At 41.4% G+C, this 17,368-nt stretch overlaps 1 protein-coding gene across 2 annotated transcripts in view; it reads right to left on the reverse strand.

The window, feature by feature from the left end:
- The window catches only part of Alcam (activated leukocyte cell adhesion molecule), a 195,249-nt gene extending 179,370 nt beyond the window's left edge, over positions 1–15,879 (reverse strand). The window contains exon 1 of one of the 2 annotated variants that reach the window (XM_021209215.2): positions 14,191–15,879. In XM_021209215.2, coding sequence (XP_021064874.1) covers positions 14,191–14,263 — 73 coding nt within the window. In that variant the 5' untranslated portion in view covers positions 14,264–15,879. The remainder of the gene's footprint in view (positions 1–14,190) is intronic. The other variant, XM_029544729.1, reaches the window with a different exon arrangement.
- Positions 15,880–17,368: the final 1,489 nt, after the last annotated feature.

A 17,368-nucleotide genomic window follows, 5' to 3' on the forward strand; every position in this document is an offset into this window, starting at 1 on the left:
ATTGTTGGGTCCTCCGGTAGTACTATGTCCAATTTTCTGAGGAACCGCCAGACTGATTTCCAGAGTGGTTGTACAAGCTTGCAATCCCACCAGCAATGGGGTTTCCGAGCTCAGTCTGATGGTTGTCTGTGAGTATCTGCATCTGCATTGGTCAGGTGCTGGTATGTTTTCTTAAGTAAGTATTTCTGAAGTCATGAACCTTTAGGTTCAACGAATCAAACATCAAGGCAAAAGTGCAGAACTAAAAATTGTAACCTTCCATTCTTACTACTTTATGGTTAAGGAATACAAGGACACTCTCACTAAATTTATCAATTTTATTCTTCTTTCATATGAATTTCTAAGTTGAAAATAATTTTAAAAATTTCTACCCAGGGTATGCTACAATAGAAAATATTTCAAGTAGAAAAGTGGCTATAATATTTGGCAGTGTTATAAAAAAAATAGTGGTGCCTGATCTTTCTTTGATAAGTGTCAAACTACGTCAAAGGACTAGCTTTTGCTTTCAGCTGCCAAATAGATTTTTATCTGTTATCAGCCAGTTATTCTCCTTCCCTCCCTTCTCTATCCCTTCTTCCTTACAGACAGGAATTACGTTTAATTAGTTGTATTATTTCTCTGCAAGCCAACTCCAATTTCTATATAGCTTTATTTAAATTGTGAAAAATGCAACAAAACATGATGAAAAAGAATTATTTCCCTAGATATAAAGACACGTGCTAGTAATTGTAACTCTAAGGAGATTATGCAACAGCATTGTCCAGGCTAGCCTGGGCAACATAGCAGGTCCCTGTCTTAAAGAGAAAAATGGCAAATCATTAAAAAATATGTAGCTTTAGCGTGGTATAAAGAAGAGCTTACAGTGCTCCTTGTCTAATCTAATTTCACACTCTGCTTGTAACATTTTTTTTTATTTCAATATTTCAATTATTTTATTTATGGTCTACTCTCACTCGGTATCTCAATCTGTAAAGCTTTCCATGGTTAGCTCTTAATAATACATAGTTATGCGGACAAATAAAGCACAAATAATATGGAACCGAGATGATGAAGTGATTATTTTTATATGGCAGAGGAACCAAAGTCACACAATTACCATGGAAGTGAGCGAACTAGGCTACAGTCTAATATCACCATTGAACAATACTTTGAGAAAAACAAAAAACAAAACAAAACACAGTGACTAACCCAACTAAGTACAAGAACTAAGCCAAGTCTTTTTGTTCCTTCTCCAATCTTTCATGTCACCATGTTATCAATCACTGAGTAGCCAGGAAGCATCTATGATTCAGCCTCATTATATACACAACAGCGATAAATCAACATTCACTTTACGTGTTTCCTAGTTAAGTCACTGAGTAATGAGGTACATGGAATGTTTGCGTTCTTTTCTGTTTGTTTCTTTTTGTTTTATTATGTGTGAAAAAAAACTTTAATAATACAGATTTGTGGTTCATGAATATGCACACTAAGTCTGCAGTTAAGTCACGGGTACACTCAGTGTCCTGAAACATCTAAAGAGGAAAAGCTAACAGATTGGGCAATATTTTCAGAAGGCAAAATAAACAAGAAAAAGTAAACAGAGAGGACTTTACATTTCAAGCATTTGAGCTGTTTCAAGTTTCTCCTTCCTTCCTTCCTTCCTTCCTTCCTTCCTTCCTTTCTTTCTTTCTTTCTTTCTTTCTTTCTTTCTTTCTTTCTTTCTTTCTTTCTTTCTTTCTTTCNCTTTCTTTCTTTCTTTCTTTCTTTCTTTCTTTCTTTCTTTCTTTCTTTCTTTCTTTCTTTCTTTCTTTCTTTCTTTCCCTCTCTCTCTTTCTTTCTTTCTCACTCTTTTTTTTTTTTTGTCGGAAAAAGGAATTCTTTACTATATTTTTATTTCCTCCTGATTTTCCTGTAATAAGCTCATTTGGAAGCATCCGGAGTGACTACTACGACCTACCACGGGTGGAAAACACAGTTACTCCCATGTTAATCTAGCCACTTGTGGAGGAATCACCAAACTTCTATTCCTTTTAGAAAGTGAACCATGATAAAAAATAAGAGGGCAACTAACACTTCATCAGCTTGAACTATCATCAATTAATACGATTTTAAGTACAGGCAGATTGAAACTTGGAAAAGATAACATTCATTGGTTAATCTGTTCAGGCTGCCTTTGATTGCTTTGGGGTTAAAGGATGAAGATAGATAAGGCCTATCTCAGACAGGCCTTAACCCTGTTCCTTCCTCAGCATCTCCACTGTTAGGACCATGGGCCTTACCCAATATGTCTAGCCTTGTGTATTTTCTGAAGGTTTGTTTTTGAGTCTTCATTACAATTCATTTGCAAATTGTAACATCAGATTTTTTCCCAACTCATATTTTATTGTACTATATTTGATAAGCATTCATGATAAATGTGTTCATATGCCTACATGACTGATTAATGTGCTCATGAAATTTCTGACTCCAGTAAGTTGTCCTCATAGGCAAAACACACACACACACACACACACACACACACACAAAGAAAACATAAACTAAAACTTTAAAAAAATTAGAAAAGATTGAATTTCAAGCATTCTTTGCCAATTCTAGGCATGTGCTGCTAATCAGAAATAGAAATATACTAAGTTTGACTTTTCAGGAACTTATAGACACAAAAAACCTGACACAATAAACAGACCATGCAAAATGGAAGAATGTTTTGCAAGAGCATTGTCTATTTATCTAAGCCGTTTATTCTATGTTAATCTGGATTGATATTTGAAAACAGACAGATGAGATGCCATTTGTTTTTACTCTTCATTCACACATTTTACAATAGGACAATGATTTTTGCTTTTATTTTACCTTATTATTTGTTTGAGACAGGGTCTCACTATGTAGCACTAGCTGTCCCATAAATGTGTATGTCGACCAGGCTGGCAGCGAAGTATTAGAGACATGACTATCTCTGTCTCCCAAATTCATAAGTTCAGAGACTACCCCATCCGGGGATCCATCCCATCATCAGCCACCAAACCCAGATACTATTGCACATGCCAGCAAGATTCTGCTGATGGGACCCTGATATTGCAGCCTTTTGGGAGGCTATGCCAGTGCCTGGCAAACACAGAAGTGGATGCTCACAGTCAGCTATTGGATGGAACACAGGGCCCCCAAGAGCTAGAGAAAGTACCCAAGGAGCTGTAGGGGGCTGCAACCCTGTAGGTGCAACAACAATATGAACTAACCAGTACCCCCTGAGCTTGTGTCTCTAGCTGCATATGTAGCAGAAGATGGCCTAATTGGCCATCATTGGGAAGAGAGGCCCCTTGGTCTTGTAAACTTTATATAACCCAGCACAGGGGAAGGCCAGGGCCAAGTAGTGGGAGTGGGTGGGTAGGGGAACAGGGGCGGAGGGGATATAGGAAACTTTCGGGATAGCATTTGAAATGTAAATAAAGAAAATAATAATAATAAAAAAATAAAAAAATAAACTTTTTTAATTTCTCAAAGAAACTATGTTTAATTTAAAGTTATTTTATTCATATGAGAATATATAGTTATTTAAAATATGCTTCTGGAACAGCAAGATGGTTAAGTAGTAAAGGAATACACCACCGAGTCTGATGACCAAAACTCCATATTGAGGACCTACATGAAGAGAAAGCTGATTCCTTTCTGTTGTTCTCTGAACTCCATGTGTGCCATGATGCAAGATTTCTACTCTAGATAAATACATGTAAACATAAAAATATGTCTCCTTTATTACAAAGAATTGAGATTTTTTTTTTAACTTAGTCAAGTATTCAGTGGTACAGGTACTGGGGAAATGCATACTAGGATACGTTGAATAGAGAAAGATTATGAGATCATAGTCCCTCTCTCCTGGAATATGGAGACTCTTGAACAAAGAGAAACAAGACTAAATAGGCAGCAGGCAACAATGAAATGGACTTCAGAGCTTTAGAGAACCTCAGGGAGACTCTTTGGAGGAAGAAAGGCCTCGACAGCATTCCTAACGCTAGAAACACAACTCAGTCGGTTAAAGGCTGGTGTTGCAGCGTAAGAGGCCAGAGATGTGTGTAAGCAACCCAGAGAATGGAAACAGTATAATACAGTTAGATGTTTTTGCTCCAACATGGACTCCAAGAAAACTGTGTAAGAACGTCTTAAGAACCTTAAGTGCTAGGCCAAAAGCTCATCTTTACCCTAAATGTACTGAAAAGCCAGGGATATGTTGTAAGCAGGCAATTATACAGTATGACATCCCTCCAATCTGAAGTCACAGCACGTTTGTTTTCTTTCCTTTCTTTTATATTGATGTCACTGCATTCCACTTTAATCTACTGGAGCTACACAAGTCATTCTTTGTGCATCCACACATTAGTGTTCTTACACACCCATGACCTAACCAGTTGCTCTCAGACACTGTGAACAATAGGCTAGAATGTGTCTTATTTATAGCTTTCATTTTACATTCAAATTTAGATATTACTCCAGGTTTTCAATACAATGTTTTTTTCAGTTTCCTCCGATAATCTGCTATGCACAACAAAACTTGTTAACTAATTGACTATTAAAGTCTTATTAATATTAGAAGTCATTAAGTCCCAGTAATAAGGGAGACTAATGCCCATTTTTTTATTATAGCTTTAATACTCTTCCTGTAAATGGAAAGCAGACCATTTGTAACAACTGAGACACCAACTTGTGCCAGGCATGAGGAAATGCCAGCCCAACTCACTACCTTTTTGAATATCCACATCAAATAAACTTACACATGAGAAGACCAACAAATGCTAGAAAAGTAGAAAGCCACCTGAAAGGCTGACCAGGGTGCCAGCTCTTCAGCTCTTTAAGGGACACCCAGTCTGGATGGCACAAGCATTGGCCGTAACAAGCAGAACGGGTTAGAACACAAGTGTGTATCTTATCGCCTACACTGGGAGGTTATTGTGAAAGGACTCCTAATGTTTTCCCTCTGAAACTTTGGATTAGTTCCAGAACATGCTCACCTCCAGAACCATGTTGCGAAACTCAACTCACTCACTTTTGACCCCCTTCTTCTGACTCTGTCTCTGTGTCTCTGTCTGTCTCTGTCTGTCTCTGTCTGTCTCTGTCTCTTAAATGGCATCAATTAAGCCACCCATAGTGTGTTGTGTCTACAATGAATCAACACAAATATCTGGAAACCATTTGTGTGTAGAAAAACAGTGACAAATACTCAAAAGCACACGTGTGGGTTCTTCTGAATCTACTTTCTGGCCAGTCAAACTGATTCTACAGTTATGAATGGAAGAAAACATGGCTACCAACTACAGTTTAAGTTGTAGAAGCTAGGTGTTCTAGGAGTTATGCTTCAAATTATGTGTAAAGAACAATGATTAAAACAATCATACAAAGCAGGTTTTCCTTCATCAATTTTGGCTATGCAAAATAAAGTTAGGCAAGAATTTGTAACTTCTGTTCTCTATATGTACATAGTTTATATATGTCCACTATTCTTACAACCTTATTTTCCAATACATTTTGAATTTATGGAATTCCTTATTTTTGCTAAAAAAAAAAAAAAAATGGCAACAGCACAATTATAGAAGGAGCATGCACTTTTAAGTATGATCTTAAAATTTCTCTTCAAATAATAAATGTATTATTTAAATCAGCAATCCCAGTTCTAACATACTAGCTCATATGGGAAACAGCACCTGGTCATAACATAACTAAATGCATATTGTTTCGTCTTCAGGTGGGGTGGAGCAAACATGCAGACCCAGCACAGTTTCTTAATCTTTAGACTGTGTTGATAAAGAAAAGAGAAACATGCAATGTGTAGATACAATGGGTCCTCACTATTCCTAGAGGAGGGGGTGCGTACACGAATCTCTGCCACTGGGTGAGTACTTGGAATTTCTGAGCAGCACACAGCAGACATCTTGAGCCTCACACTGGCAAGCAAATTAGCAGGTTGCAGGGAAGTATTAAACCATCCACCCCCAAGAACCCCCTCAGTGTCTGTGTCAACTCTGAGAGCTTGTTTAGCTTTACTGAAAAGAGACAGGTATCACTTCCCTCTGGGAGTGAGAGCTGCCTCCCTTCCTCCACAAGTCTCCCAGTTCCAGCTACTCTCTTACTCTGCTGGTTTTGCTTGGTTCCTTGGTTCTCAGTACTGCTTCAGATATCACTTCAGAATCTTTTCCAAGTTTATCCTGACCCCAAGCAGACCCAGCTGTTGTTATGTAAACTGCTCTCTATGGTTTTTTTGAATGTTTACAGCACCTAGCAACCCCTCTAGCTCCAGTTACAAGCATTTCTCAAGCTTCTGCTTGCAGGAAGGTGGCCTCTTGAGTAGTTTACTTCCTCATTGCCAAAGCATTTATGTTTCGCTCTGCACACTCCAAAGACTCCGCAATTATTAGATATTATACATGTTCAGTAGTCAGATGAATTTTAAATTAGGATTGTCCAACAATGTGAACTTTGACCAACAACATATTCTTATTTCCAAATCCCAAACTAACCTATGCCATTCCTTTGACATGACATACATCCATACAACATACAACTTATGCCATTCCTTTGACATGACATCCTTGGTCTCTGCCTCTTCATGCCTACCCACATGGAAGTTCAATATTTATTCTTCAGATTAAGAGTTTTAAAATAAGAGATTATTTTTAATGGGAAACACTGGTAAATCTCTGTGTGTCTGTCTGTCACACACACACAAACACACACTTACTTTTTGCACCTTTGACCATGTATCTAGGTGAACAAGCTCACTACAACAGCAGGCTACAACTCTGTCTTTCCTATACTTTACAAGAAGCAAGCTCATATCCTTTGGTGCTGTTTTACTATAACTGGCATTTAAACTTTAAAAGGTTAAGAATGTGGACTTTTTCGGAGTGGCAAATATATATATATACAGTTGAGTACCATAGAGTAAATGCATAGGCAGAGGAGTTAGTAATAATTATGCTTTCTTAGTTAGTTCTGTGTTACTATAATGAAATACTTGGGGTAATTAACTTCTAAAGAGAAAAGGTTTCAGATCAGGGTTCTGGAGGATCTAGTTGGAATTCAATTGACATCTTCTTTTTTTTGGACCTGTGCTGACACAGTATTTTGGGGGCAGGAAGACACTACAGGACAAGCCTCACGAGTAACGGAGAAAAATGAACAAATAGGGAGGGAAAGGGCTTAGGCCAGAAAGCTGCTCAATACTTGTGCTTTGAGTAATTTTTAAGGGCTTCCATTAGGGTTCCTTTTATAAAACACCATCACTTATCAGGATTGCCACCCAAGGAACAAAACCTTTTATACACAGTCCTTTGGGGGATATTCAACATCCAAAATGGAGCATATGGTCCATATGACTTGTTAGCCTAAGTTTGCTCCTGAAGTCAAAAGTGGCAACTGAATTTGAGTGTTACAGCACTTGCAGCACTTGCCTGGTAAGCACAGGGGCCTAGGTTTGACTCCCAGCAGCATAAGTAAAGAAAAAAAAAAGATGCAAAATCCTAATGACTGGCCTTTTTCTAACTTTAACAGTCTACATACTTATGGAAATGGTAAAAAACAAGTGAGATAAAATCTGAGACACTGACATTAAAATCAGTCAATCAATTAACTGGCCGATCAAAACTGTACCCAATATAGCATCACCCATACTCTATGACCATCCAGCCTTGGTTACTCTAGCCGTCATGAGAATCTTATTGGTAATAAATATCTCAATCTCGGTAACACTGAAAGGTAAATAAAAATTAACTACAGGAAGCACACAAGACCACAAAGTGTGATGTAGCAGTATAACAGGAACTACCTGGAGAATGCCAGTTGACTGTGCTTCAAGAGCCTGTGTGCTTTCATGATTTCCTCCTATCCCCACAGACAACTCTTTCAATATGATCAAATTTTCTAGTTTAATACTCAGGGAGCTCTACTATGCCTCTAATTCTTAAGTTCTTCAGGAAGAGAAAATGTTCAACTTGTGAGTGGGCGGTGGTGCCCCATACAAATCTCTGTATATGGCTTTCATGAAAAGAAGGAAAAAGCATCTCAGAAGCTTGCAGGCTTCTGTCTCCCCCTTTGTAGAACTAACAACCCACAGACGAGGATAATGTGTGATATTGTAAAAGTTCCTGGTCAAATAAGAGGGAAGTAATAAATACATATTTTATTACAATGGGGCAAAGGCCACAGCTAAGACAAGTCCTGGGAAAGAGAAATGTCAAGACGGGGTTTGGTCATGACAATCTTGGTTACATAGAAAGGCAGAAATTACATGGATGTATTTACAGTTCTTAGGGGAGAGCCCAGACTCCTGAAAGCTACTCCTACTGAAAATGATAAAAATCTCTGTCAGACTAGGCACAACTCAGTGGTACAGTGCTTACACATAACATGAAAAGCCCTTGGTTTGAGTCTTAGATCCAAAGAAAGGTTTATTTACACCAATATGTGAAGTGAGACTGTCTTTGGATGTATGCTCCTAAAATATTGAATTGGAATGCCAGTTGATATCTTAAAAAGCAAATTTAGATAACTTCTCTTTTGACATCATCACGATAAAGTAACTATAAAGCTCCTTTAATTCAATTTCCTCTGTTATTTATAAAGTTTTACATTATTGGTAGCCACTGTTTGCAATGACCTTGTAATCTACTACACGTAGTACTGTTTTTACTAAAAGCAGGTACGCACATAGCCTTTAAAGTATCAATCTACCAAGTTGCCAAGACAACTTAGATCAAGAAAAGTGTATTTCCTTGTTATTTATTCATAAAAGCTCATAAAAGAGAACAGAACAAACTTGCTAAGAAAGTGATCAGTTTCTGAAGGCAAAATCTTACCCAAACCGGAAGGTATGACTTTGTTCATTTAAGTGAGTGACGTGTGATTAGACAGTTGTAGATCTGATGAAGTAATGTGGCCATAGGATGATTTCCTTGTATCTGGTAGAAATCCATGGTATTTCTACCATATGAAGTGACTATAAAGTTTAATTAGATCTAATGATATCTTTAGCCTTATATCTTACTTTGATCAAGATTTCACATCACTTTCTGAAGGGACATAGACAACAGAGAGGAACAAGGAGATTCCAGTGGCAGAAGTTGACATCAAATTTCTGAATTATCCATTCATTGCATGCTTTGGTTTCATTATTTTTCAATATATTCATTAGAAGACCAGTTACAAGCATGCTCATTAAGTACCTCAACTTAAAGTCATATTAAGTAATCCTTTCATTAGGGCTGTTATCCACTGCCTGCAACTCTGATTTCCCCTTCGATGCAAAGCGTAATTGAGAACTGACTAGATAAAGAAGAAGAAGCATTAAAAGCTAATTTCATTCTTGGAACATACACTACAATAATGGGCAATGATGATAGGTTACCGTAAAACAATTACTGGATGTCACAGCATTCTGGTGCCAGTTTTTCCTGAAATATGTGCTGTTCTCTTCAACAACAAAGAATATAAAGAATGCCAGTTTTGTCATTTAAACAGATAATTAGCTGAATGAAAATATAACTCTAGAAATAGGTAACCCTTTATATATAGTAAGAATAGTTGAATAACTGTAGACTACAACATTGTCAAATAGCATGTCATATATATATATATATATATATATATATATATATATATATATATATATATGAATGAGAAATAGAGAGATATCACATAGCTATCCACAGGGAAATGAAATTTCTGCTCAAATAAGAAAGTAAGTAAAAGAAGAAATAGACACATTGCCAGTCTCTTTAGTCATTGTTGAGGATAAAATGATCTGAAATTTGATAGTAATAATCAAATAACCATGAATTTATCATCATTCCCAAGAAACTATTCTTGGCAGCTTTTGCTATTTCAATAAATGATGTAATGCTTTGTACATCACAAAACTCTTATGCCAGCAGTGGCATGGAGCTGTCTGAAAACTTAAAAACAAAGAAGAGAAGAAAATGAACACTTTGAAGGGTGTCTACTTGCCCATACAAAAGCACAGATGCACTTTGACTTTTATCATGGGGCACCTATGTGGCTCTCTTCCCTACTTTCTGGGTATACATGGCATGTGTCAACTTGACTTATAGAACCTCTTTGATCCTGTTTGATGCTAAACAAATGGTCAGAACAGAAAGAGGTGTGTCTGGACTATGCTCATAAAGCATTCAAAATACTACCATAAAAATACTGCTATCACACACCAAAATCACGCTGACAACTCAGATCACTCTTGTTCTCTGTAAGATCTGGGTTTAATGCTATGAGAATTGGTGGTATTTAGAAAAAAAAATAAGGCCTAAGGAAAAAAGAATGGGAAGATACATATTTGGCCCCTTTTAATACAAAAAGTGATAAATGGAAGAGATTAAAATGCTTTGTTGACAACATGTTAAAGTTTTAATATAGTACATAAAAATTTCCAAAATGCAGTTCTAGGGAATGATTAATCTCACTACAATCAGAATGGTGCATTACATAAAAGGAGAGTTTTGCAGATGGGAAACAAACAGGGACACCCCACTAGCTTTCAAGGTCACAGCCATCTTAGATGGCACAGGTCAGCATGGAACTCTGGAATAACAGCTTCCACATAAAGAGTACGTAAGACTACTGAGCGGGCTCCGGTTCACTGCCTACGTCTTGATAAGCTGACAATAAATGTGCCTTCGCACAGGAATTGCCATCATGAAAACAGTGAGCTTGGATCTCCTAAAATGTCAGTAATGTTGGAAACATTAGCAATGCAAAGTAAGTTTGGATTTCTATAGCTATTAAAGAAAAATGACATGAACGACGGTGGTGTATTCCAATCCCTGAGTATCATCATTAAGGTGAGTAGAACAAGCGTTGCTCTAAGAGCATTTGAGCAACAGCCAGCATTTATCCCTAATGCTAGAATTACACATGCTGTAAACAGTGAGGCCTATGGCTACTAGGTTTTCTAAGATCTAAAACCTTTCCCACTCCTACGTGAATGGAAGATTAATTTCCTTCTGTCACTTTAAAAAAAAAATGTTCTAATTGGACCCAGAAAAATAAGACCAACACATTGACTCTTATAAAAGTCGAAAGACAGAAAGTTATCAATTGAGACACACACTGAGACCTTTCTAGCAAAACAACTCAAAGGAATTTTGCCCAGAAGGCAACCATAAGAAACAAATGATTGGAAATTGAATCTGTCAGGGCATATATTTTTACCTTAATACTAGGAGCAGTGTCTGAATTGGAGGAAATCTCAAGGGAGAGATTCACCGGTTTCCCCCCCCCCCTTATTTTTATTTTCTGTTTTTTAAAGAAAGCTGAAGGCCCCAAAGGTTTCTCGTCTTGTTCCAGTGCCTGAATGTAGACCCAGGTCCTGAGCCAAGCCTAGGAAAGCCATTTGCTGCAAACACTTCTCCATTATGTTATAAAGGGCTCTCGGATCAAATCAATCAAGCCAGCAACAACCTAGAGCAGCCATGAAGCCCTCTGTAGTTCAGGAATTAATAAACTTTAATAATCCTGGGTGAGTAACCTGAAAGGACTTGATTTGAGTGACTGCCTTTTCCCTGGCCCTGTAGAGATGAGTTGAGGAACATGGTACCCCACTGAGAACAGCATGATCCTTAAGTCTCAGAGTGAACCTTGAATCCTGAGAAATGGGGGGTGGGGTGGGGATTCTCAGGGAGGGCTGTGCTTAGAGGGCTCAGGGGAAGAAGCAGTTAACCAACCATGCCACTCCTCCTTGCAAATAACCAAGGAAAGCTTTCTTTAAAGCAGTACAAAATGTCACCACAGGCTGACGCTCTTTCTACGAGAATAATGAGATTTTTGCCACCTAGGATGCTGAGCACACACTTCATTGCCTTTATCATACTCAGATTTTGTGGAAGTCTTGACTCCCTCTCCTTTCAAAACAGGTTATACAAGAGGCCCCAAATCATGAATGACTGCTGTGGGGGCGACAAGTCAAAAGACCTGGATGAGCGGCTTCTGTCCTCTGGCAACTGAGACAGACTGTTGAAAATTGCTCTAGGGACGAAGGGAGGCAGCCTGGAAATGGGCCCCAATGGATAGAGCTAGACAATCCTTCACTCCCAAAGCTCTGCTCTGCAGAGGACACTGCAGGAGGCGCACTTCCAGATAGGATTCGCTAAGGCTTCAGTCACCGTGCCTTTAGAACTACAATCTTTTCCTTAAAAGCACACTGACATTCCACGGAGAAGTTTGCACCACATCAGCGCAATCATTCCGGGGAGAAGCGAATGTGAGGGTTTGTGGCTTGCGACCCTGCAGCAGCAGGCGCGCTCCTGCGGGAAAGCGCCCAGCTGGTGGCTTGGACCGGAGCCTGCGGAGTGCTGAAAGAACCTCCATCAGGTCTGAAAGCGGAACCTCTCCCCTCTTGGCAGTTCCGAGTGAAGCAAAACCTGTTTTTCGACGGGGCCAACTGAAAATAAATTCCAGCGCAACCGCATGAAAAGGGTAACAGCTATGTGCTGCAGTCCGGGGGTGGAAGTGTAGATGACAACCTCAGAGGCAGGTGTGAGAGGGTTAAAGCCAACACCGGAGATGGGCGTGTGGATTTTCACATTTCACAAACTGGCCCTCTTCCCATGGGTTCTAAAGTGCCCTTCCCCCATCCTATACTGGGATTCCAGAAAAAGTGAGACTACACTGTGCAAGAGTAGAGGTGCCTGGTGCTCACATCCCGAGTGTTTTCGCCCTGCCCCACCTGCCTTAAAATCCAGTTCTACTCAGGGTTTAGGGTCCCCGCCCCCAGAGCCTGAGATTGGTCACTGATATTTTTTCCCAGCCTCAGAAACAGTGAGTTCATTACCTCACCCAGAAATGTAACTTTGATATAGAGATATGAAGAAGCAACCTTCTCCCACTCTGACACCCACCCCTCTCCCCAACACACACAAAGCAGAGGCTCCCAAGCCCTGAGGATCTCAGGCTCCTGTTGCCCTTACTCTCCTCTTCCCGGGAAGGATTCCGAGCCTTTGAACCCTCCTCTGTGGCTTCAGCTCGCCAACAACTGAAGGGGTGTACAGAAATAAAAGGTGGGAAAAGAAAGTGAGACCTGTTTTAACCCCTCAATTTAAAACTTAAAAAGAGAGAAGAAGAAGAAGAAGAAGAAGAAGAAGAAGAAGAAGAAGAAGAAGAAGAAGAAGAAGAAGAAGAAGAAGAAGAAGAAGAAGAAGAAGAAGNAAGAAGAAGAAGAAGAAGAAGAAGAAGAAGAAGAAGAAGAAGGAGAAAAACAGGCAGAAGCCAAAATAACAAGGAGTAGTTTAACCCCCAACTACTATTCAGAATACAGTGGGAAATCAAAACTTCAAAGGATTAGATCCTCAGGCTCCGCAGGGAAAAGTGCCTGCCGCTTGAATGAATGACTGGGAGCGCATATCGGGCCGGGCAGGACCAAGGCAAGTCAGCCAGCAGGCCAGGCCGGGCCAGGGATGTCCCCTGTGAGAAAAGGGGTTCGCCAGAAGATATTCTGGTTGGTGGGAATTTTGTCGTTTTTCGTTGAGGACTCTCTGTAGAAGTGAGAACTGAGGCGCTACCACTGGGTGTGGAAACCAAGAAATCCCTCGCTTCAAGGCTCCCAAACCTGGCTGCTAACCCAGTCCACGCTGTGTGACTCGGCTGCCATCAACCCTTCACTATCTACCCACCAGACAATGCAGCCGCTATTTCAGTGTTTTTTTTTTTTTTTTTTTTTTTTTAAGATGGTCAAAGCCCTCCTTATCCCCTGCCATCTCTCCCAGGTCTTCACATTATGACCAAGAGGAAGTTACTTAGGGGATTTATCGTGACAAAGTGCCAGCAGTTATTTCAGCTCAAAGCCCAGCGAAAGGAAACTGCTCTGCGTGCAGTGAATTGTACTTTGATACCCAGAGACTGGAGGGACGGTGCGGGGGAGAGAGTTCAGCAGATCTTGCCTGGAGGGGCTCCTGCACCCTCAAGCTAAGCCTCACCCAAAGTTCCTGGAGATGTGCTCAGTTTTCAATCTCGCTGCCCAAACTTGAGCAGACCAGTCAAGCCTAAAACATGTGACACAGGTGACTGTTCCCAGGGACAGATCTGTGTCCCCCGCGCGCCTTTATGGCTCCCATACTTTGCTAAGCACACGCTAGAGCGCACAGCCCCAGGCCTCCCAGGGAACCGCCCCCGGTCCGCAACAACCACGACAGTGGGGCTGCTCAGAGGCCAAAAGCTTACCTGGTCTGAGGACCGCGGCGGAGATCAAGAGGCAGAAAACCAGACGGCAAGAAGGGGACACCTTAGATGCCATATTCCTCCTTCTAGAAGGCCACCGACAAAGTCCACGCCGCAGGAGGGGGCGTCGTCCCCGGGCCCACGGGGCCCGCTCGCTTGTGGGTCTCGCCTTAGGGGGACAGCGACTTTTTTTCCAAGACACACGGTCCCCCAGGAACAGTGGCGCTGTCGGGTCTATGCCACACGCAACTTTCCTCCCCACTCGGAACCTGCAACTCCTCCCTCCCCCCCCTCCACACCCTTCCTCAGTGTCTTTGGCTGCTACTCCCAGGACGGGAGACCCTCTTATTCCAGGAGACGGTTCAGTAGTCAGTCAAGGTAGACGCGGTTTCTTTTTGGCTGCTATCTTCTAGTAGTTTCTCTTCTTGCAAAGGAGAGGATAAGAAGAGCAGTGAGAGTTGCACCGTGCACGGATCACCGGGAGCAGAGAGGGGTCGGCGGGGGCAGCGCCGCAGGTCCGGACGGTGGGTCTCCTCAGGTGGCAGCCGAGGCAGAGGCAGTAGCGGCGGAAGCTGGAGCAGTGGCGGCGGTCGCGGGCTCGGGCTGCTCTGAGTGGAGGACGGGAAGGCGTGTGTAAGCTGCCTGTCTCCTCCTCCCGCTCCTCCCGCTCCCTCCCGCTCCTCCTCCCGCCCTGCTTCCTCGGCGGCAGCGCGGAGCAGGTGGTTGGAGCGCCGATCCGCAGCCTAGAGGCGCTGTAGGACCAAGTCGGAGACGGAGCAGAGCTGGCGGCCCCTGGTGGGAGGAGAGCCTGATGCCCCAACCCCGGAGCTCCGGTGGGCGGGGCTGCCATTAGCCCCGCCTCCCAAAGGACACGCTCGCCAATGAGGAGCGGACTCGAGAGCAGTGGCGTGGCAGGTTGGATGCGCCGCGGACTGGCTCTTACCAGGGGGTTCTCAGCGCCCCAAAGACACAGGATCTGAGCCCTTTTGCTGTCCTCCCAGCCTGGCCACATAGCTGTCTTCTTGCACTCCGAAGCCCAGTCCACTGGCTCACTCCTTAGGGATTTTTATTCTTGGCGATGGTACCGCCTGCACCTTCTGTAGAGTTGTTGGGGCAGTTCAATAATAGGCGAGCTCGCCTTGGGTCCTCTTGGACTAGGACTGAGGAGGTGAAAATGATGGAGATTCTCCACCCGGAGGCTCACGGAAACAGCTACTGGTGGTTGAGGGTAATTTCCCCCACTTTTAAAAGAAGGTTACTCTTCAAATTCGCCGTTCTTCTGTTCCCCTAGTCCTGGCTGGCGCACACTTTATCAAAGCAAATCACTTAATCAAATATCCAGTATCGAAAAGCAGAAGAGATTTTTGTGCTCCCCCTTCGCCCCCATCTCCTCCCCGGTGATAATTAGGATTCTAGACCATAACACACATCGCCACACTGATTTAACAAAACGTTCCAAAAAAAAAAAAAAAAAAAAAAAGGTCAGTTTACTTTTAATTAGGCGACAATTTGAAGTTACAAAACAAAATTCAGAGTTACTCAGATTAAAAGCCAACGCCTCCTAGTCCTTTCCAGAAAGCCAAGCATCCAGCAGATGGACGGGGCTTCTCAGGCAATTTCTAAAGCTTGAACCACCTCCCAGGCGTAGCATCGGGAAGCCGTGTCGCTTTCAGTTCAGGCAGAAAGCATGAAGGAATATTTTTCTCTAAAACACCAGGGTGGAGTTGTTGGGATCCTAAGTGTCTCTAACTCAAGAATGCAGGATCACAACTCTTAATGCCCGCAGCATAATAAAATCCTGGTCCCTGAACCACCTCGCAAGGGCATTAGTCTTTGGTGCATCACAGGGTCACCTCCTGTGTGAAGCCAGTCTCCAGCAGGGAATGCTAACTAGCTTCACCAGGCTCTGTCTTCAAAATATTGGGAACCAACAGCTACTTGCAAGTGGATATGGGGGTGTCTAAGTGTGCAGGCAGAAGCTTAGTGCACACACACACACACACACACACACACACACACACACACACACAGGAATGCGCAAGCGCACAGACAAACACAGACTCGGATCTTTGAATCCCTTTCCTTTCGTGCTTGAAATTATTAAGCTCTGTCTTCAGCTGTGATTTTTTTTCCTCCCAGCGCCTCTCTGTCTTGTTCTCCTCGCGTTTACAGTATTGTAGGATAGATCTCTTATATTTTTCCTCTGAAAATCCTTTTTCCCACATGGTTTTAACATTTACATTTCATTTGCATCTTATGAATCAACGGGAAGGCTAAATGCTAGGGGCAAAAATGCCTGTTAACTCTGCATTCGGTGCACAGAGCTAAACTGCTGGCAAGCTCATGGGAACCTACAAGATTCCTTTAGGAAATTTTTCTTCTAAATGCAGCCAGTCTAAAGTTGAGTGTTTGGGAATGACTCTAACTGTGTTTCTTCTGAATCTTCAGATTATCTGACTATTTTGAGGTGAAACAAACAAACAAACAAACAAAAAAAAAGGGCAAAGACAGAATGTCAGATCCCGGCTTTTACAGTGTCCGATGAGCAAAGTCTAAGCCTCTCTAAGCCCCACTGTCTTCATTTTCGAAAGGGGCTATCAATTGTTAAAGACTCATTGGATTGATTACTCTGAGGAAATGAGATCTCCTAGGTCACTGGCCAGCCACAGTAGCAGGTGCTGGGCTTTTGGGAAATGGAACCTAGGGAAATCACTGATTTGCACTTAGTGAGTGACCTTGCTCAAAAGTCAACCTCTCACAATTAAATTGTGCTGATGCGTTAGCAAACCACTGTTCAAGGTACATCAAAATAAAAGAAAAATTACAGATGTTAGCATGCACATCATCCTAAGCACAATTCTATGCACAGATATTTGAATATATAGTCAATTATCTTCAGAATTTCCATTAGAGAGGAATATATTCTACTTTAGGAAAATGTCTTGGTAAACTGCTTGGAATTGAATAATAACTCCAAATGCAAATAACTCATATATAGCTACTACCACAAAAAGCAATAGGGGCACTGTTCTATATTAAATAAAACTATAAACAAATCAAGATAGAAATTTTTCAGAAGAATGTGGTAGGAAAATAAAAACAGAGGAAGAGACACAGTCATGTTATATTAGCTGGAATTTGGAAATGATCAGAGGCTCTTAAAATGATTTCACTTAATTAG

Source organism: Mus pahari, chromosome 12 (assembly GCF_900095145.1).
Source record: "Mus pahari chromosome 12, PAHARI_EIJ_v1.1, whole genome shotgun sequence".
In the NCBI taxonomy this organism is placed as follows: Eukaryota; Metazoa; Chordata; class Mammalia; order Rodentia; family Muridae; genus Mus; species Mus pahari.